General features: G+C 53.1%; 1 protein-coding gene across 5 annotated transcripts in view; it reads right to left on the reverse strand.

Annotated features, from left to right (window-relative positions):
* SLC9A8 (solute carrier family 9 member A8) overlaps positions 1 to 21,436 on the reverse strand; it is a 72,826-nt gene that overhangs the window by 47,986 nt on the left and 3,404 nt on the right. For 3 of the 5 annotated variants that reach the window (XM_051844933.3, XM_089307057.1, XM_089307059.1), the window contains exon 3: positions 12,775 to 12,855. The exons of the other annotated variants lie outside the window; for them this stretch is intronic. In XM_051844933.3, coding sequence (XP_051700893.3) covers positions 12,775 to 12,855 — 81 coding nt within the window. The remainder of the gene's footprint in view (positions 1 to 12,774; positions 12,856 to 21,436) is intronic. 5 annotated transcript variants of the gene reach the window in all.

Genomic DNA, 21,436 nt, shown 5'->3' on the forward strand with positions numbered 1-21,436 from the left:
TAGAAAGTAGGTAAGTGGTTTTGAGGGGCTGGGAGCAGGGCGAAATGTTAATGGGTATGGGGTTTCTTTCTGAGGTGAGGAAAAAGTTCTACAATCAATGGTGATGTCTGCACAACTCTAAATATACTAAAAGCCACACAATTGTATACTTTCAAATGAAGTTCATGGTATATTAATTATATTTCAATTTTTAAAAGACTCAGTCTTTTTAACCATTCCTCTCTGTCTGTTGTAAACAGTCGTGGGGAACAAATCAGCCAGCCTGTGTCTGCGTGTAAGGACCCTCCCACGTGCGCGAGGGCTGATGCAGGCAGGAATGTGGGGACACAGCACGGTCACCCTCCTTTCTGAAAATGTTGCCAAATTACCCTCCCGAGTGGCTGTACCCACTTAGATCTCCATCGGAAAGCACCCCCCCCCCCAGCACTGGGAATGGGCAGTCAGCAGACGCCAACATTTCTGCCAATGTGCGGGCAAAACTGTACTTTAAACACTTCAACTTAAGGAGGAGGAAAGAAGAGAATAACATTGCCTCCGCCAAGCCCCCAGCCGGGGAAAAAACTTTAAAAATACATTTCAATTTGGATTTGGATTCAGTTTCTATAGTGATCATTCTCGTTACTCGGTGAGGGGAACCCCCTTCTCTGCAGGCAGATGTCATTGTTAAAGTGTTTTTCTATTCTACTAAAACCTAAACCTCTTCCTTGGTTAATGTATAACAAACTGCAATATCACAATGAACACTTCTGTAGTCACACATGAAGCAGTCATTCTTCTGCTCTGAGTCACTGGAAAGCTTCGTAAAACACCATGCGTTGCTACTGTTATTAGTGTTACTTGAGTCATCTATTTTTTTTTTTTTAAGAATTATATATTTATTTGAAAGTCAGAGTTACACAGAGAGAAGGAGAGACAGAGATCTTCCATCTCACTGGTTCACTCCCCAGATGGCCACAACAGCCAGGGCTGGGTCTGGCCGAAGCCAAAAGCCTCTTCCAGGTTTCCCATGTGGACAGCAGGGGTCTGAACATTTGGGCCATCTTCTGCTGCTTTTCCCAGGCCATTAGTAAGGGGCAGGATGGGAAGTGCAGCAGCAAAGACTTGAGCCAGCACCTCTATGGGATGCCAGTGTCAAAGGCAGTGGCTTAATTCCTCTATACCACAACCTGGGTCTCGAGTTATCCTTTTGAGATTGGTCTGGGACTAACCTATTGTGCAGCATTCAATTTAGACTGAAGAGGGAGGGGCCAGCGTTGTGGTGCAGTGGGTTAAACCACTGCCTGCAATGCCAGTACCAGTTTGAGTCCCAGCTGTTCCAATTCCAATCCAGCTCCCTGCTCACGCACAAGGAAAAGCAGCAGAAGATGCCCAAGTACTTGGGCTCCTGTCATCCATTTGAGACCTGGATGGTGTTCCCGGCTCCGGGCTTTGGCCCTGCCTGGCCCTGGCCACTGCAGTCATTTGGGGAGCAAACCAGTACATGGAAGCCCGCTCTCTCTCTCCTCTATAACTGCATTTCAGATAAATAGATAAATCTTAAAGTAAATGAATAAATTAAGACTGAAGTTCAAAGTGAAATTTCATCAATTTGCTCTACAGGGGAAATTTATTTATATCACACAATTGGCCTCAGAAGGCAAATACTGCTTTAATTATAATTCTAGATAAAAGGAACTGGAGCAAGGACCCTCAGGTTACAAACTTTTATTTATTACTGATTTTATGAAAGTGTCAATGCATGGAGCTGGTGTTGTGGCATAATGCGTTAAGCCACTACCCACAATGCTGCATCCCATATGGGTGACAGTTCGTGTCCCGGATGCTTCAGATCCAGCTCCCTGCTAATAGCCTGGGGAAAGCAGTGGAAGATGGCCCAAGTGTCTGGGGCCCCTGCCACCCACATAAGAGGCCTGGATGAAGCTCCTGGCTCCTGGCTCCTGGCTCCTGGCTCCAGCCTGGCCCAGCGCTGGCTGATGTGGTGTCACCAAGAGAGTGAAACAGTGGACAGAAGACCGCTCTCTCTGTCTCTCCTTTCAAATAAATAAATAAATAAATCTTTAAAAAGAATCATTGTATATTTAAAAATATACCCAAAAATAAAGCTTATAAAGTAGTGAGATTTAAAAATAAAACAGAGGGGCCAGTGCTGTGGCGTAGCAGGTAAAGCCACCGCCTGCAGTGCCGGCACCCCTTCTGGGTGCCGGTTCTAGTCCCAGCTGCTCCTCTTCTGACCCAGCTCTCTGCTATGGCCTGGGAAAGCAACAAAACACAGCCCAAGTCCTTGGGCCCCTGCACCCACGTGGGAGACCCGGAAGCAGCTCCTGGCTTCGGATCGGCAAAGTTCCAGCCGTTGGAGCCATCTGGGGAGTGAACCAGCGGATGGAAGACCTCTCTCTCTCTGTCTCTACCTCTCTCTGTAACTCTGACTTTAAAATAAGTAAAAATAAATCTAAAAAAAAAAAAAAATGACACCTAAACAGAAGCACAGTTCTGTTATCTTCTTCTGTCATGCACACGTCAGCATGGACACCCCGGTCTCACCCAGAGCATCGGGGACAACTGATGGGAGGCTGATGGGAGTCTGTGGAGCCTCTGGTCCAGGATCTGTCACTTTAAATCATTTCCAGTCCTCAAGGGACCACTGCAGGGAGGAAGGCTCAGGGGGTTTAAGCAGCTTAGCTCAGAGCTAAGAGCCCGGAGGTGGCAAAGGCCTGCAGGCTGCCAGGCACTCCCTACAAGCTCATGATGCTAAAGACCCTGGGAGACTGCCCGGCTAATGCTCTTCTCACACCCAGGGCACTGCTGGGCCCCCAGCATCACTGTCAAGTACTGTTCCTGATCGTTACGGTTCCAGGGGCAAGGCCTCCCATGTATTAATAGTAAGGTTACAAACACCACGCAGAGCATGGCCCTCCTAGCTCCCTTGAACGTATACATGTGCACACACACGCATACACACACATACATGTAGATTTGCACTGTGCTAAAAATATACACACATCAATATTGCATGTCTGGGGCCAGCGCTGTAGTGTAGTTGGCTAAGCTTCCACCTGCGGTGCCAGCACCCCATATGGGTACTGGTTCGAGTCCTGACTGCTCCACTTCCGATCCAGCTCTCTGCTATGGTCTGGGAAAGCAGCAGAAGACGGTCCAAGTCCTTGGGTCCCTGCACCCATGTAGGAGACCCAGAAGAAGCCCCTGGCTCCTGATTTCGGATTGACCCAGCTCCAACCATTGTGGCCATCTGGGAAGTGAACCAGCGGATGGAAGGCCTTTCTTTCTCTCTCTGTAACTCTATCTCTCAAATAAAATTTTTAAAAAATCTTTAAAAAAAACCTGCAGGTCAAGCACAGTGCTAATGGGTATTATCACCATTATTTTAGTTCATTCTCATAACAACCCTACAAAACCATAATAATGCAGGTGATAATTTTTAATTAAAGATTTATTTATTTATTTGAAAGACCGAGTTACAGAAGGATAGATCTTCCATCTGCTGGTTCACTCCCCAAATGGTCACAATGGCTGGACCTGGGCCAGTCCAAAGCCAAGAGCCAGGAGCTTGATTCAGTCTCCCACATGGGTGCAGGGGCCCAAGGACTCGGGCCATCTTCTGCTGCTTTCCCAGGTGCATCAGCAGGGATCTGGATCAGAAGTGGAAAAGCCAGGACTCACACCAGTGCCCATACAGGATGCCAGCACTGCAGGTGGCAGCCTAACGTGCTGCACTACAGCGCCACCTCTAGATGATAATATTAATAGCAGCAGCAGGGGCCAGCGCTGTCCCATCTGCAGCACTGGCATCCCACATGGGCACCGGCTCACATGCTGGCTGTTGCACTTTTCTTTTAAGGTAGGGAAGCAAGTTTTTTTGGTGTTTTTTTTTTTTTTTTTTTTTAGCTTTTAAAATTATTTATTTGCGATAGTTACAGAGAGAGAAACAGAGAGAGAGGTCTTCCATCTACTGGTTCACTCCCCAAATGACCACAATGGCCAGAGCTGAGCCAATCCAAACCCAGAAACCAGGAGCTTCTTCAGGAACTCCCACGCAGGTGCAGAGGCCCAAGCACGGGGGCCATCTTCTACTGCTTTCCCAGGCCACAGCAGAGAGCTGGATCAGAAGAGGAGCAGCCGGGATATGAACTGGTGCCCACGTGGGATGCTAGCACCACAGGCAGAGGCTTAGTCCACTACACCACAGCGCCAGCCCCCAGCTCCCTGCTGTACCTGGGAAAGCCCTGGAGGAGGGCCCGTGTGCATGGGTTCCTGTACCCATGTGGAAAACTGCATGAGGCTCCTGGCTCCTGCCTGGCCCAGCCCTGGTTATTGTGGCCACTTAGGGACTGAATTAGCGGATAGAATATCTCTCTCTTCTGTCTCTCCCTCTCTCACTGTAATGCTCACTTTCAAATAGATAAATAAATCTTAAAAAAAAAATTGCAGCAGAGGCCCGGCGCTGTGGTGTAGCTGACCTATGCCTGCAGCACCAGCATCCCATATGGGTGCCAGTTCACGTCCCAGCTACTCCTCCAATCCAGCTCTCTGCTGTGGCCTGGGAAAGCAGAGGATGGCCCCAGCACTTGGGGCCCTGCATCTGGGTGGGAGACCTGGAAGAAGCTGCTGGCTTCAGGTCTGCTCAGCTCCAGCTGTCGCAGCCATTTGGGGAGTGAATCAGCGGATGGAAGCCCTCTCTCTCTCCATCCTCCCTTCCTCTCTGTAACTCTACCTCTCAAATAAATAAATCTTAAAAAAAAAAAGAAAAAAGCAGCAGCAGCTATTGATTACTTAGCAGCCGGGCACTGTAAGTGATGTGTGAACATCACCTGTCTGACGTCTCATCCTGTGGGGTCACCTGTGTTTTACAGATGAGGAAGTGTGGCCGCCCAGCCTACTCAGCTAGTGTTCAGCAGATCCAGAATTGCCTTAAAAAGGAATTATTTTATTTTTACTTGATTACATAAGAGATGCACATGGTACAAAATTTAAAAGGTACAGGAATATAAAAAGCATACAAAAAGGGTGGGCGTTTGGCCTACCAGTTAGGATGCCGTTACGACACCTGCACCCCACATCTGAGCGCCCAGGTCCAGTATCGGGCTCCACTCCTGATCTCAGCAGACCCTGGGGGGCAGCAGTGATGGCCTCAAATGGCTGGGTCCCTGCCACCCACGCGGGAGACCTGGGTGGAGTTCCTGACTCCCAGTCCTGGGTTGTAGGCACATGGCGAGTAAACCAGCAGACGGGCTTTCTCTCTCTCAAATAAATAACTAAATAGTGAGCATGCAGTGAGGACTCGAGTCTCCTCCCACGCCTGTTTCCGTTCCTCCTTTCCAGAGGACCCAGCGCCCCAGTCCTTGGTAACTGCACACTTCCTCGAGGCCAGCCCCCAGCCCTCTCCCACCTTAAATCTATGATCACGTATGCACACATCGAGTCAATTCTAAGACAAGTGGCAGGACAGCATTCACATGTCCCTGATTCGCTTTTAACGCTCTCTGGGAAACCACTCCAGGGAAGCCGGGGAAGCTTCCGTCCTGCCGCACGTCAAACACGTATGGGCCCGAGGCGGTTCCAGGCTTTTCACTACACTGCCATCGCCGTCGCCACCCGAGTAAAGGGCATTTCACCCACGTGAACGCGTCCCAGCAACTCCTGGCCGGCGGGGCCGGGGCGGGGAGGCTTGCTGGCTCAAGGTAGGGTATCTTTCATTCTGTGAAGCTTGCCAGTTGCCTCCTGTGGGAGACTCACTCATGAGGCCCCGCCCCAGCTGCTGAGAGTGCTGGCGGCTAAATGCTCACCACCGTCCCTGTCTCCAGAGATGTGCTCAGCGGTGCAGGGCACCTCACGGCAGAAGCTGTGCACACCTTACACCAGCCAGTGCCCAACGGCCTCCCTCCCTCAGGCTCATCGCCACCAGAGACACATCCGTGTTGGGCTCCTTCCCTGTTCTTGTCTCCCTTCCCTACAGTCCGATCCCTGCAGAGTAAATTACAGGTCCCCAAAGCCGTCCCAGACTGCTTCTGAAACAGCCGGCACCAGGAAAGGGGTGGCCGTCACAGGAAGGCGGCCGGCAGTGTGGGGACCGTGGGGAAGCGCTGCTGCTCACTCCCGTGGGCGCAGAGCCACTGTGAGTCGGACACTGGGGAGGGAAGCGCACCTGTTCAGGCAGTAGCCCTAGGAAGGAGAGGCTCATGGGAAATCAAAAGTCTAAGGATGTGGCACTGTGTGGTGTCGCTGAGCTGAGACAATCACCACTTTGGGCAAAGGACAAGGCTGGGGGAGGCCCCCGGATGCCATTCCAGACCCTCCCTGCAGCTGGGGGCTTACAGAGCTGGAGGCCAGCACAGGACTTAAACAGAAATGCAGAGCTCTTCTGAAAAAGCTCAGTTCACGCAGACAAATCCCCGGTGCCTTCTGTCAGGGAAGGAGGGGACCCCGGACTTGGGACGGGGATCTGGGGGGTGCACAGGAGCACCTGTAGCTTCCAGACTCGCGTGGCCCAGCTCCTTGATGGAATTCAGAGCTGTGCAGGCTGTTTCAAGATTACAAAGAAGCCCCAAATGAGGCGAGTTCCCTACAAGACGAAGATCAGTCCTCACCCTCCCTCCCTCACCAGAGACCAAGAACGAGGGCTGTCTTGTAGTGCTGGGTCTGCTAAGGGGAGAGGGATGCACACCAAAGGACCTGCAGGGCCGGCCTAGCACACGGCGGCTGGCAGGTGTGCCCGGGAGGAGATGCTGAGGTCCTAGACCAAAGATGGGGAGGGGCACAGCAGAAAGCAGGGGCTGCTCATCCGTAGGCCCAGGGCCGTAACTCAGTGCTGACAGCACCCCTGGGTGCTTGGAACAAGCAATGGGTGCATTAAAGGAAGCAGAGACCAGGGAGGGCTGGGAGGTTCAGAGGGACTGGGCACTGGCACAGCGGCTGGGCCATCACTTGGGGGGCCCACATCCCACACTGGAAGTGTCTCAGTTCCGATCCAGCTTCCTGTTAATGAGCACCCTGGGAGGCAGTGGGTGATGGTCCCAGTACTTGGGCCTCTGCCACTCACATGGGAGCCCAGAATGGAGTTCTGGGTTCCTGATTTCAGTCTGGCCTGCCCTAGCTATTGTGTGCATTTGGGGAGTGAACCAGCAGATGGAGGATCTGATCTGTCAAATAAAATGACAATTAAAATTTTTTTCTGGGGGGTAGGAGGCTGGGGTTGTGGCACAGCAGGTTAAGCTGCCACCTGCAACACCAACATCCCATATGGACGGCAGTTTAAGTCCCAGCTGCTCCACCTCTGATCCAGCTCCTTGTTAATGCACCTGGGACAGCAGCAGAGGATGCCCCAGTGCTTGGGCCCCCACACCCACATGGGAGACCCGAATGAAGCTCTGGGCTCCTGACTTCGGCCTGGCCCAGCCCTGGCTGTTGCGGCCATCTGGGGAGTGAACCAGTTCATGGAAAATCTGTCTCTCTCTCTATATGTAACTCTGCCTTTCAAATAAATAAATAAATCTGAAACAAAAAAAGTTAGGGTTCAGAGAAGTGGGTATGCAAAGAAGGATCTACTGTACAGGACTGGAAAACTCACATGGTGACTACTTTCCTGAGGGGAGGGGGGGCGGGGAGCTGCAGGACCAAGCAACCAGGAACGCCCTGGCCAAAGGACGCTGTTTTCTACGAGGGTTAGCAGGACCCACTATTCTGAAGACAGGCTTCCCAGAGGCACTCGGGGTGACAGAACTCCGGGAAGGCAGAGGCAAGTGGCAAACACACGGCGCCAACTGAAGTCTGACCTGCAGGGGCCACGGAGGTCCTGGCTGTACGATCAGAAAGAGCAAGCGGGAAGCTAAGGTCAGCCACCCCAGCGCAAAGTCAAACCCGCTGTCCTGCTTCCAGACCAGGGCCAGCTCCCGGACCAGACCCCGCAGGTTCAGGGCAAAGCCAGGTCCTGGCAAGGGTCAACAGTCAGCGGCTACCCATTCCTCCCAGAGCCGGGAGCCATTCAGCCAAAAGTTACGGACAGGGGAGGAGGAACGCTCGGGGCGCGCAGGGAGCAGACCTCCGATCCGAGGCAGCACCCTCTGGAGCAGGGAGCGACTGCACGCCCGGCCTAGGCCCGTCAGCCGCGGTGCCCTCACGGGCGTGCCCTCAGTCCCAGGGACACTTCCAGCAGTCGGCAGAGCTCTCACATCAGCTCCTGACCCACCAGGTCAGAGTTATTCCAGCAGGAAAGGTGAGGGAGGAGTGCCTACAACCCCACCCCGCCCCGTAGCTCTCTGGCAGAAGCCGCGGATGGAACCAACACAGCATCCCGGAGGGGAGGGGAGGGAAGGAGAGGGGAGGGGAGGGGAGGGGAGGGCAGAGCCTCCTGCTGCCCTCACACACGAGCGGAGCCCAAGCGCAGTGAGCCCCACCTAGTGTGCTGCTCTGGCCAGCCCAAACTGGCAGGTGCAGCAGACTGATGCAAACCGACCCGAGTGCTTGTCCCAAACTGTGCTGTGGGCTCTCCAGGGAAGGAGTCTTACCAGCAAGTGAAGAGGCCAGGCAGGCCCAGCAGCAATCCAATTTTAAGATCAAAGTGTCCAGGAGATCAGACCTGCACAGGTGTGCTGTGTGACTCCTCCCACTGTCACACCAACACCGCTCTGTCTCCCCCCACACTCTGCCTTGCTGGGCACCTTTTGAACAACTGACAGAGAAGGAAAATACAAGCCCGGTTCATGGCTGATGGCTCAGCCAGCTCTGGCCTTGGTGGTTTGTGTGTCTGTGCAATGTTCTCCAAACACAGCCGCCACATGGCAGAGATGGAAGCCACGCACAGGCCCCAGCATGAACTCCCTCTCGCGAGGCTGATGCGCGACTGGACAGCCCTAGAGACTGAAACGCAGTCTCTGCCATGGCACCCTCCCCGGAGAAGCCCCGCCTGCCGCACCCCTGCCATCCAGCAGAGGGCACAGCCCATTCCGAGGCTGACACATACACTGCCTGGTGCCTGTTTGGACCAGCGCCCCCGTTCAAGGGCCCCCATGTGTCAAAGCCACCACCGTGGGATCCTGCATAGCGGTGTGTCAAACCTAGAGTCCCTAGAGTCACACAACAGTGGCCCTGTGGCCAGACTCCTCAGTGTCTTACGTCACACACCACATCTCCTGGAAGCCACCAACCACCCAGAGAGGTAAACCAGCCCCTGAAAGACAGAGTTGAGGCACTGGCTCAGAGATAACACCCTGTGGGGATGGGAAGCAGGATGCACACACTCCGTGAGCCAACGGCCGTGGTATGGTGTGGCTTGTCTCCACCAGGTAAGCAGAGGCAGGACCAAGTGGACAGAAGTAGAGGTGACCCCCTCGGGCGCGAGGGCTCCTGCTGGGGAAAGCGCTGCTCCCTTAGCCTGGGCTCAGTGGTCAAGAGGTCCTGGCTCCCGGAAGGCTACGTTTCTGCCAGGTTCACCCAGGAAGTCACGACGGCGGCTGTCTGGGCCCTCTGGGTTCCTTGGACTCTTTTGGACAGACCAGTAGGCCTAGAAACTGAAGACCAGACTGGCAGGATAATGGACTCTGCAGCATGAGGAGTGAGGTCTGCTGTGACGTAACGGAGACAAGAAATTAGGGAACAGGGACCAGAGCTGTGGTGCAGCGGTTATACTGCTGCTGGGGGCATCGGCACCTGCGTCAGCACCTGTTCCCGCCCCGGGTCTGGCAGATCCCTTCCACCCAGCTCTCTGCGAAGATTCTGGGAAGACAGAGAAGATGGGCCAAGTGCTCGGGGTCCTGCTCCCACACAGGGGACCCGGAGGAGTCCCAAACTCCTGGCTTCAGCCTGGCCCAGCCCCAGCTGTTGTAGCCATTTTGGGAGTGAACCCGCATATGGAAGATCTCTCTCTCGATCTCTCTCTCTCTCTCTCTGCCTTTCAAATAAATAAGTCTTTATATATATATATGTATATATGTATATGTATGTATGTATGTATGTGTGTGTATATATATATATATATAAAAACTTTGTAACCAACCACAAATAACTCTTTGAAAATAGTTTTTACACTCAGGGCCCTTAACATTAATAGCTTTTTAAAAGTATGTTTTGGGGCCAGCACTGTGGCATAAGGCGCCAGTGTAAGTCCCGGCTGCTCCACTTCTGATCCAGCTCCCTACTAATGTGCCTGTGAATGCAACAAAACACGGCCCAAGTCCTTGGGCCCCTGCATCCACGGGGGAGACCCATAAGAAGCTCCTGGCTCCTGGCTTCAGACTGGCTCAGCTCTGGCCATTGCAGCCATTTGGGGAGTGAACCAGTGGATGGAAGATCTCTCTCTCTGTCTCTGTAATTCTGCCCCTTAAATAAATAAATCTTAAAAAAAAAAAAAAAAAAAAGAACTCACGAGCAGTTTAAGCTGCATCAACACTAGTTAGACTCTGATAGTCTAAAAAGCAATCAAAGTTGTTGTAACACATTAGGATTTTTCTTTGGTAAGCTTTAAAAATTTTTCAGGGGCCGGCGCTGTAGCATAGTGAGTTACTCCTCTGCCTGCGGTGCCGGCATCCCATATGGATGTGGGTTCTAGTCCCGGCTTCTCCTCTTCCAATCCAGCTCTCTGCTGTGGCCTGGGAAAGTAGCAGCAGATGCCCAAGCCCCTGGGCCCTGCACCCACATGGGAGACCTGGAAGAAGCTCCTGGCTCCTGGCTTCAGATCAGCACAGCTCTGGCTGTTGCGGGCATTTGGGGAGTGAACCAACGGAAGGAAGATCTTTCTCTCTGTCTCTCTCTCTCACTGTCTGTAACTCTACCTCTCAAATAAATAAATGAAATCTTTCAAAAAATGTTTTTCAACACTTAAGAACCATGAGAACACAATTACTGGATCCGCTTTTCCCAGAACTACTTTTAGTCAGGCTTTTTCCACCTAAAACCCTTCCTGCTGTGCATATTCCCGGCAGAGCAGGAAGCTGGATCAGAAGTGGAGCCGGGACCACACCCAGGGACTCTGACACGGGACACAGGCGTGCCGACGGCATCCCAGCCCTGCCCCAGCGACGCTTCTGTGAGAGTGAGAAGACGGCTCACGCTCACGCGGAAACTCAATGAGCTGCAGAGGGAACGCGCTCCTACAGTGCCCATGGTCCTCTTTTGTGCCAGCCTGACCCTTGCGCCAGAGGACGACAGACAGGAGCTTCTGGGGGCTGGTGTGCAGGGCGGCGGGAGAGCTGCTGCTGGCATCCCACAGGGGCACCGGGTCGCATCCCAGCTGCCCCACTTCCAATCCAGCTCCTGGGAATGGCCTGGGAAAAGCAGCGGAAGACGGCCCAAGTATTTGGGCCCCTGCCACCCACCAGAGAGACCCAGATAAAGCTCCTGGCTTTGGCCTGGCCCAGCCTTGGCCATTGCAGCCATCTGGGGAGTCTCTCCCCCTTTCTCTGCAACTCTTCAAATAAATAAATAAACCTTTAAAAAAAAAAAAAAAAAACTTCCGGCTGGGAGAGGCAGGTTAAGAAAATTTACTCCTGAAAGAGTGAAAGCCCACTTTCTCTGAGTTTCATCTGGATTGTTTTTAGGCACAAAAGCTGGACAGCCTCAAAACAATGGATACCTCAGTATTGTGCTACAGCTGACTCCATTGGAGAAAAGTGTCCCTTCAATTTCTCTTGCTCCGATAAAGAACTATTCCGACCACTCTGCCAGCATCCGAGTCCTACCCAAACATCCTCTAATACACTGGTACTTTCTGGACCCCAGTACAAGAAGTGCTCTTATGCTTCCAAACCACCTGAGTTAGCAAACAGCTACAGGAAGCAGGAAACAAAAAAGCAAGCACTACTGAGCCCGGGGACATGGAGTCCAGGAGCCTTCGTCTGGCCACGTCTGAAGCAGACCCCTTCTGCAGTGTTTTTGGTTCTGTGAGCCAATAGGCAGGGACCCATCTCCACCAATCTGCATTCTGGGAATCAATCTGAACCGGGTTTCCCCCTCCCTTGAGTTCCACATTAGCTGCAAGTGCAAGAGCACCTGCCTAAACAGGGGATGTTCATCAGGCGACGGCAGAGCGAGGTGGGCAGCTCCCGTGCTATCAATTCAACAAAACAACAATGCAAGCAAGAATCTGAGCTTCTCACCCACCCCCTGGCAATTTTTAGCATTCTGGCATCTGTCTTTGAGTCACACTGGTTTCAAGTTGACTACCAGCGCTCCGGACATCACTTCCTCATTCCGCAGCATCGGAGGAAGGAGGGGCGGGTTTCTATTGAGAGGACCCGTCATCTCAGCAGTCGCCAGACCCAGGTTTCACACCACCTTGCTGCCTTTACCCCCCAGCCCATCACAGGCAAAGGAAAGCGGAAATATTCCAACGACTAAGACTGTAGGTGCCCAGCACGCTTGAGCGCACTGAGGCAAGACACCGAGCAGAATCAGGCGTGCGGCAGCAGGCATGGTGTCCGAGTCCCCTATCAGAGTGCCGGGACTGGACTCCTGGCCCTGGCTCCCATCTCCAACCTTCCACCAACACCTGGCCTAGCAGCAGGGGTCGCCGTGCCCCCAGGGGAGTCCTCCGAGCAGCAGAGGCTGAAGAAAGGGGAGCTTAGACAGGCTTCCACAGGGGTGTTTGGGTGAGGAGGCAGCCACCCTTCTCCGGGTCCCCGGCCCTCCTCTGAGAGACGGGATCCTAATACCCCGGAATCAGTGCGATCAGGCGACGGGACTCTCACGGGCCCTGGCACTGGGGAGGCACGCAGGCTGGATGTCACGGTGACTGCTTTTACGACGGGAATCACCGCGAGCACTTACCCAGAGAAACCACAGCCACGCTCTCCGGCAGGAAATGCAGTCTGTACCTGATGAGCAAGTGCACCAGTATGATGCAGATAGCTGCAGGGAGAAGAACACGCTGTCAGAAAAGTACAGCCCAATCCTGAAGACAGAGTTACAGAGAGAGGCAGAGGCAGAGGGAGAGGTCCTCCATCCGCTGGTTCACTCCCCAGATGGCCTCAATATTTGGAGCTACAGTGATCTGAAGCCAGGAGCCAGGAGCTTCTTCCCGGTCTCCTATGCTGGCGTAGGGGCCCAAGGACTTGGGCCATCTTCCACTGCTTTCCCAGGCCACAGCAGAGAGCTGGAGCAGAAGAGGAGCAGCCGGGACTAGAACCGGCACCTATATGGTGGGATGCCGGCGATTTAGGCCAGGGCTTTAACCCACTGCGCCACAACGCCAGACCCAATATCTTATTTCTTAACTTGGGGGTAGACATACAGAGTTCATTATATTTTCTCTATACTTCTGTGTGCCTTAACCATAGTTCACTTTCTTTTTTTTAAATTATTTATTTATTTATTTATTTATTTTTTGACAGGCAGAGTAGACAGTGAGAGAGAGAGAGAGAGAGAGACAGAGAGAAAGGTCTTCCTTTGCCGTTGGTTCACCCTCCAATGGCTGCTGCGGCTGGCGTGCTGCGGCCAGCGCACCACGATGATCCGAAGGCAGGAGCCAGGTGCCTCTTCCTGGTCTCCCATGGGGTGCAGGGCCCAAGTACGTGGGCCATCCTCCACTGTACCCCCTGGCCACAGCAGAGAGCTGGCCTGGAAAAGGGGCAACTGGGACAGAATCCGGCGCCCCGACTGGGACTAGAACCCGGTGTGCCGGTGCCACAAGGCGGAGGATTAGCCTAGTGAGCCGTGGCGCCGGCCCCATAGTTCACTTTCCAGTGGTTACTGGAGGAGGAACAGAAATCTAATTGAGGCCCCGGTCAGCACATGGTGTCCTGCATCAGGGTGTTTGGGCCTCTGCCACCCACCTGGGAGAACTGAACCGACTTCCCAGCGTCCCCACCGCGAGCCTCTGGGGAGTAAAATAGCAGGTGGGGGATCTCTCTCTCTCTCAAATAAACAAATACAGTTTTAAAAAAGATTTACTTATTTATTTGAAAGACAGAGAGAGAGGTCTTCCATCTGCTGCTTCACTTCCCAAATGGCCACAATGGCTAGGGCGGGCACAGGCTGAAGCCAGGAGCTCCATCTAAGTCTCCCGTGTGGGTGCAGGGACCCAAGCACTTTGGCCATCTTCGGCTGCTTTCCCAGGCACATGAGCAGGGAGCTGAACTGGAAGCAGAGCACTCAGGACTCCAACCAGCACTCAGGGGCGCCGGCGTCACAGCTGTGACTCAACCTGCGGCCCCAGTCCCAATAACATTTTTTATTTTAAATGAAATCCTTTAAAAACATTTCGGGGAGTGAATCAGTGAATGGAAGGCCTTTCTCTCTCTCTCTCTCTGCCTCTCTGTAATTCTGCCTTTCAAATAAATAAATAAATCTTTTTTTTTTTTTTTGACAGGCAGAGTGGACAGTGAGAGAGAGAGACAGAGAGAAAGGTCTTCCTTTGCCATTGGTTCACCCTCCAATGGCCGCCGCGGCCGGCGCGCTGCGGCCGGCGCACCGCACCGATCCAGTGGCAGGAGCCAGGAGCCAGGAGCCAGGTGCTTTTCCTGGTCTCCCATGAGGTGCAGGGCCCAAGCACCTGGGCCATCCTCCACTGCACTCCCGGGCCACAGCAGAGGGCTGGCCTGGGAGAGGGGCAACCGGGACAGAATCCGGCGCCCCGACCGGGACTAGAACCTGATGTGCCGGCGCCGCTAGGCGGAGGATTAGCCTAGTGAGCCGCGGCGCCAGCCCAAATAAATAAATCTTAAAAAATATTTAAAATTATTCAAAACTTTCTGATTCTGCTAAAAGATTCTCAATTGTTTTGAAGCAATTGCCAAGGAGAACTCTAAAAGGTAAGGAGAGAGTCACGTACGTCAATCTAATAGCTGACAGGAGGTCCTGGCCCGTGTGACTGGCTCTCTAACACAGAAGGAAGTAAAGGCGTCTACAAACAGGTGAAAGCAGGTGCTTGGGTTTGGTGACAAGGACATCAGAGAGAGGTGGAGACGGGACACTCCTGCTCTCTAACCGGGTGCACCTCTCCCCCCGGGGCACCTGGGAGTCAGGACTCTGCCCAAGACTGTCTCACTCAACCCCTCAGTGCCCAGCGAACCAGCCATGACTACCATTATCTGCTGTGGGTAGAGATGAAGGAAGTGGGCTTGCCTGCACAGCACGGCAGGTGTCACTGCCACAGTGACTCCGCCCCCCACTCACCCCCACTGGCTGCCTTCACCGCTCACCTCCCACAGACCACGAGGCCTGAGAGAGAAGTGGAGCTGACAGAAAGAACTACATGAAAGGAGTATTTCTGGACAAAAAAAAAAAAAAAAAAAACAAACACACACAAAAAACAAAACACACACACACACACACAAAAAGCGCACTTTGGTATAAATCATTCCTGAGTGTAATCTCTCAGTCCAAACACTGGTGTGTGTGTCTCTGTCAGTCAGGCACCTGGGTGGTAGTACTAGCTGATCAACTACAGGATTATCTTGATGGTACTAAAAATAATTGTGTGAGTTTCTTTTAAGAGGAAAAAAATTTTTTTTTTTTTTTTGGACAGGTAGTTATAGACAGTGAGAGAGAGACACAGAGAAAAGGTCTTCCTTCTGTTGGTTCACCCCCCAAATGGCCGCTACGGCCGGAGCTATGCCGATCCGAAGCCATGCAGGTACAGGGCCCAAGCACTTGGGCCATCCTCCACTGCCTTCCCGGGCCACAGCAGAGCTGGACTGGAAAAGGAGTAGCCGGGACAGAATCCAGCGCCCCAACCGGGACTAGAACCAGGGGTGCCGGCGCCACAGGCGGAGGATTAGCCTAGTGAGCAGCGGCGCCGGCCAGAGGAAATTTTAAACAGTCTGCGTGGGCTGTCTGCTGGCCACCGCGGAGCCCACGCTGGCAAACTGGAGTCCTCAATCCCAGCAGGAAGCGCCAGGTGGCCAGAGAGAGGCAGCAGTTGTAAATATGGAAATCGTGGCCCCCTCTCATTCTGGCTTTGAACTATCAATCTGTGGTGCTACTTTAACATAAATATTTAACCTAGTTAGGGAGCCCTGCTCTAAACACCCAGAGCAAGACAAACGCGACACAGAAGCACGACTCGGGCCCAGGAAGGCTCCGCACACCTGGAAACATGGAGAGGCGGCCCCAGGGTGTGAGCACTTGGGACAAGAGGGTCGGGGACCGGTCGGCCTCTGCTCCTTGGTGCAGCAGCGGGGTCCTACGGATTAACCGAGACATCAACCAGACAGCCACCGCGGCCTTCAGAGCACACGGCAAACTGCCTGTCCGTGGACAGCACTGAACGTGAGGTTCAACACCAGCTAAAGGCCTTCAGTCCCCACAAAGATCACGGTATGAAAAGGACCTTTAGAACAGGAGAAAAGACCTGCAAATCCTCTCCGAGGAAGGCCCGGTAGCCAGAACATAAAACTCAACTGCTAAGAGACAAACAACCCAACCTCAGAACGGACCAGGGACGGAACGGACTTCTCCAGGGGACGGGCAGGCGGTCGGGGGCTCAGCGCCACCAGCGGCAGCAATGATCATCACCGGGGAAAGGCACCTGCAAACCAGGCTCGGGCCGCACACCCACATGGACGCAGGCTATAATTTAAGACACAACGACAAGAATCTGAAGAGATTGGGGCCAGTGCCGTGGCATAGCGGGTAAAGCCGCTGCCTACAGTGCCAGCAGCCCATATGGGCGCTGGTTCGAGTCCAGGCTGTTCCACTTCTGATTCAGATCTCTGCTATGGCCTGGGAAAACAGTAGAAGATGGCCCAAGTCCTTGGGCCCCTGCACCTGCGTGGGAGACCGGGAAGAAGCTCCTGGCTCCTGGCTTCAGATCAGCGCAGCTCCGGCCATTATGGTCAATTGGGGAGTGAACCAGCGGATGGAAGACCTCTCTCGCTCTCTGCATCTCCTCTCTGTGTAACTCTGACTTTCAAATAAATACATAAATCTTTCTTTGAAAAGAAAAAAAAAAGAATCTGAAGAGAATGACAGCCTTATAAGACACTGCAGATCGGGCAACAGTTTACCAGCTCGGGAGAAAGTTAAATATAGAATAACCACCAGAATTGCACTCCTAGGTATGTATCCCTGAGAAATAACAACACCCCAGTACTGGCACACTGGCACCCACGTGCTCCTAACAGCACTATTGACAACAGCCGGAGGGGGAATCAACCCAAACGCTCGCCAAGGGATTGACGATAAACCGAAAGCAAAGCAGCCTATCTACACGGCGCAACGTTTCTCAGCCGAAAGGAGCGCGTGCCGACCCACGCTACCACGTGCACGGACCCTGCAGACATGCCAGGGAGAAAACCAGTCGTAAAGGCACCAACTGCACGCCTCCACTGTGAAAGAGCACAGACAGGCAAATTCGAGAGAGCAAGCCGAAGGACAGCTGCCGTGGAAGAGGGCGTTGAGGAGCGCGTGCCTGCAGCGGCCCGAGCCACGGGTGCCTACCTACTCAGCTGGGAGGCAGAGGGAGCTCCCATCTGCAGGTTCACTCCCCACACGCCCCGGACAGCCAGCACTGGGCCTGGCCGAGGGTGGGAGCAGGAACTCAACCCAAGGAAGTCTCCCATGTGGGTGGCAGGGACCCCGGGACGTGAGCCATCACCGGCTTCTTCCCAGGGGCACGTGAACAGGAAGCTGGATTGGGAGCAGAGCCAGCACTTGAAACCAGGCACTCTGATGTGGGGGCATCCCACGTGTTAAGCCACATGCCCTCCCTCAACCATGGTTTCAATGGTTTCCTTCTGTGGTGATGAAAATGTTCTAGACCAAGTCCACAGTTGACAGTTGCACAGTATCGTAAAGGACCTAAGCGCTGCTGAATGGTCATACTTCAAAGTGATTTCAATGGTAAATTTTATGTTGTGTATATTTTAGCACAGTAATAATAGTAATACAAAAAGGAAGGCCGGCGCCACGGCTCACTAGGCTAATCCTCCGCCTTGCGGCGCCGGCACACCGGGTTCTAGTCCCAGTCGGGGCGCCGGATTCTGTCCCGGTTGCCCCTCTTCCAGGCCAGCTCTCTGCTGTGGCCAGGGAGTGCAGTGGAGGATGGCCCAAGTGCTTGGGCCCTGCACCCCATGGGAGACCAGGAGAAGTACCTGGCTCCTGCCATCAGATCAGCGCGGTGCACCGGCTGCAGCGCGCCAGCCGTGGCGGCCATTGGAGGGTGAACCAACGGCAAAGGAAGACCTTTCTCTCTGTCTCTCTCTCTCTCTCTGCCTGTCAAAAAAATTTAAAAAATAAAAAAAAGAGTAATACAAAAAGGAAGACGTGGATATAAAAACACCAACACGGAAAGATCTCTAAGACGTTCTGTGAGAGGAAAACGTATGTTAGGGGAGCCCATGTATGTTAAGACAAACAAACTCCAGGCCACAGGCACCTGTATGTGCTCAGACTATGTACATATGTACAGTGTGGACATACGATCACAGGCTCCCTATGAGCAACACATACATACAAGCACACGGCTCCACATGCACATATGTACATCCGAGCACATGCTCCATACGAACAACACATACATACAAGCACACGGCTCCACATGTACATATGTACATACAAGCACACGCTCCATATGAACATGTACACACAAGCACATGACTCCACGTGTACATATGTACATGCAAGCACAGGGCTCCACATGTACATATGTACATATGAGCACATGCTCCATATGAACACGTACATACAAGCACATGGCTCCACATGTACATATGAGCACAGGCTCCATATGAACACATACATACAAGCACACGGCTCCACATGTACATATGTACATACAAGCACAGGCTCCATATGAACATGTACATACAAGCGCACGGCTCCATATGTATATACGAGCACATGCTCCATATGAACATGTACATACGAGCACACGGCTCCACATGTATGTATGTATATACGAGCACACGGCTCCACATGTACATATGTACATACGAGCACATGACTCCACATGTATGTATGTACATACAAGCACATGGCTCCACATGTATGTATGTATATACGAGCACAGGGCGCCAAAGATACTTGGAAACAACAGAGCAAGAAGGCACAAACACTCCCGTGTGGCACAGGGGTAAATCCACCACAATCAGTGTGCTTCTAATTCTCCACTTGAAGCAGTAATCATGCAAAACACACAAACGCACACATGCCAGTGTCCGTAACGCCGCTACCTTCACACACGGAAAGCCCGCGAGCCGAGTGGTGTTACCAGTTAAGTCCCCGTAAGTCACCGGCGATGACGCACCAGTTGCTTGCGGAGTCAGAGCAGCCGGGATGACACACTCGTCACACTGGTGAGCCGAGTGCTGCCGTCCCCTCTCGGCAGGACTGCCCCACGGCACGCTCATGGACACAACGGTCGTAACCACAGTCGTCAACCAAGTGCCAACCGTGCTCCAGGCGGGGGCTTCCGAGACCTGGATAATGACGGGCTAGCATTCCCACAGCAACTATGGCTCGGGTACGGTCTGCAGTCAATCAACAAGCGGCCTGTTAACAGTAACTGACTTTATGTCTCAGGTTGACACCGTTTGGACACACAATCAGGAATAAATGGTAACCATAAGTGTACTTAAAGCAAGCACCAGGCGTTTGGCACGATGGCCCAGACGCCGCCTGGGGAGCCACTTCCCGCACTGCCCCCGAGTCCAGCTCCCTTCCTATGTGCGCCCTGGGAGGCGGCAGGGAGGCTCCCGTAGATGGGTTCCTGCCTCCCACCTGGGAGACCTGCACTGCTTGCCAGCTCCTGGCTGGCCCACCCGGGCTGCTGCAGGCATTTTGCGGAGTGAATCGGGATGAGAGCCCTCCCTCTCCCTAAGCCAGCATCATTTTATTCTGCTAATGCATGCTGGCCCACAAGTAAGTGGGCAGAAAGTCCCAAAGTCTCATGAAAACAAAACCATGGATCAAAAGAAAAATCAGGAATGCAACTCCAGGAACCAGGTTTGTGATCTGTCTGAAGAGCAGACAATAAAAGGGAAACGTGTCACCTTCAGATACAGCTCAGCCCTGTCTGAGCCCCAAAGCACCAGGCAGGATTCCGCCCGGACTAGAAAGCACACAATGACACCCTGTTCTGTAGTCTCCAGGACAGGTGAACCCTAACTGCGCCACACCCGACAGTCACTGAGAAGGTCGTCCCACCGTCCCTCCCCCGCCTTTGTGCGCTCACACTCGCCATCCCGCCCACAGCCACGGAGAGACTGTTGGACTCCAATCCTGGAGGGAGACCTCAGAAAAGAACTGCTCTCTTCACCGGTTCAGCCACGGCAGCCAACGCCGACGGAACACAGCGGAGCCCGGCTGGTGGAGCGGCCCCCGAGACGCAGCCTCACCCTACACAGGGCAGGCACGTGGAGAGCCTTCCCCTCTGTGTCCTTGCTCAGTGCTCAATGTAAAAGCTTTAGAAACTCAGACACGTGGATGGAGCTTACGATTCCCATCACAATCACTTCCCTAGGCGTTCTCTGACTACTTCCCAGCGTGCACACACAAATATGAAACAGGCGGACTTCTCCTTGAAAACGCCTTCCCAGCCATCCGAGGAACAGTCCAGAAAACTCGGCTCCACCTCTCTCCGGTCTGAGAAGACTCACTTTGACAAGAAACGTGACTTCTCATAAACAAGAGTGTTAATTTGTTAAGTCAACAACAGGAGTCATTGTGCACTTACTCCTCATGTAGGATCTCTGTCCTTAATGTGTTGTTCAATGTGAATTAATGCTATAACTTGTACTCAAACAGTATTTTACACTTTATGTTCTGTGTGAGTGCAAACTGTTGAAATCTTTACTTAATATATGCTAAATTTATCTTCTGTATATAAAGATAATTGAAAGTGAATCTTGATGTGAATGGAATGGGAGAGGGAGTGGGAGTTGGGAGGGTTGCGGGTGGGAAGGAAGTTGTGGGGGGGGGAAAGCCATTGTAATCCATAAACTGTACTTTGGAAATTTATATTTGCTAAATAAAAGTTAAAAAGAAAGAAACATGACTTCAGTATCCTCAAATGTGACCGGGCCACCTTCACTCTCAAGGGAGAGTGTGGATGAGGAATTTGGCCCGACCCCAAGCCACTTCCCCAGACAGTGACTCCAAAGAGGCTGCGCAGAGCCCACAGGACCTCTTTTGTCTAAGGGTTTTCTATCATCTGCCGCCCCCAGGGGACACGGAAGGGCCCGGCTTTTATCTCAACCTCCCTGGCAGCCTGGATTTTGCTCTCCGGCTCCCACCAGACAGGCGCGCCGCCTCGTGACCTCTCCAGGCCCGTACTTCCTCTCCCCCTCGACGTGAAGGCTGAACACCGTGGGGTCTCAGGACCGAGTGGCTCCAGGAAATGGCCGTCCGGCAGAACAGCACAGGCAGCCCACGGCACAGCGAGGCTCATGACCACCGCTCACGCTCACCGCAAAGACAGGGGCTGGGAGAGAGCTCAGGCAGCGCCTCCCTGACCCACTCGGCAGTAAGACCTTTAACTAGGGGCCGGCGC

The sequence above is a fragment of the Oryctolagus cuniculus genome, chromosome 11 (assembly GCF_051225735.1).
Source record: "Oryctolagus cuniculus isolate XC-2025 breed Fujian yellow rabbit chromosome 11, ASM5122573v1, whole genome shotgun sequence".
Lineage (NCBI taxonomy): Eukaryota > Metazoa > Chordata > Mammalia > Lagomorpha > Leporidae > Oryctolagus > Oryctolagus cuniculus.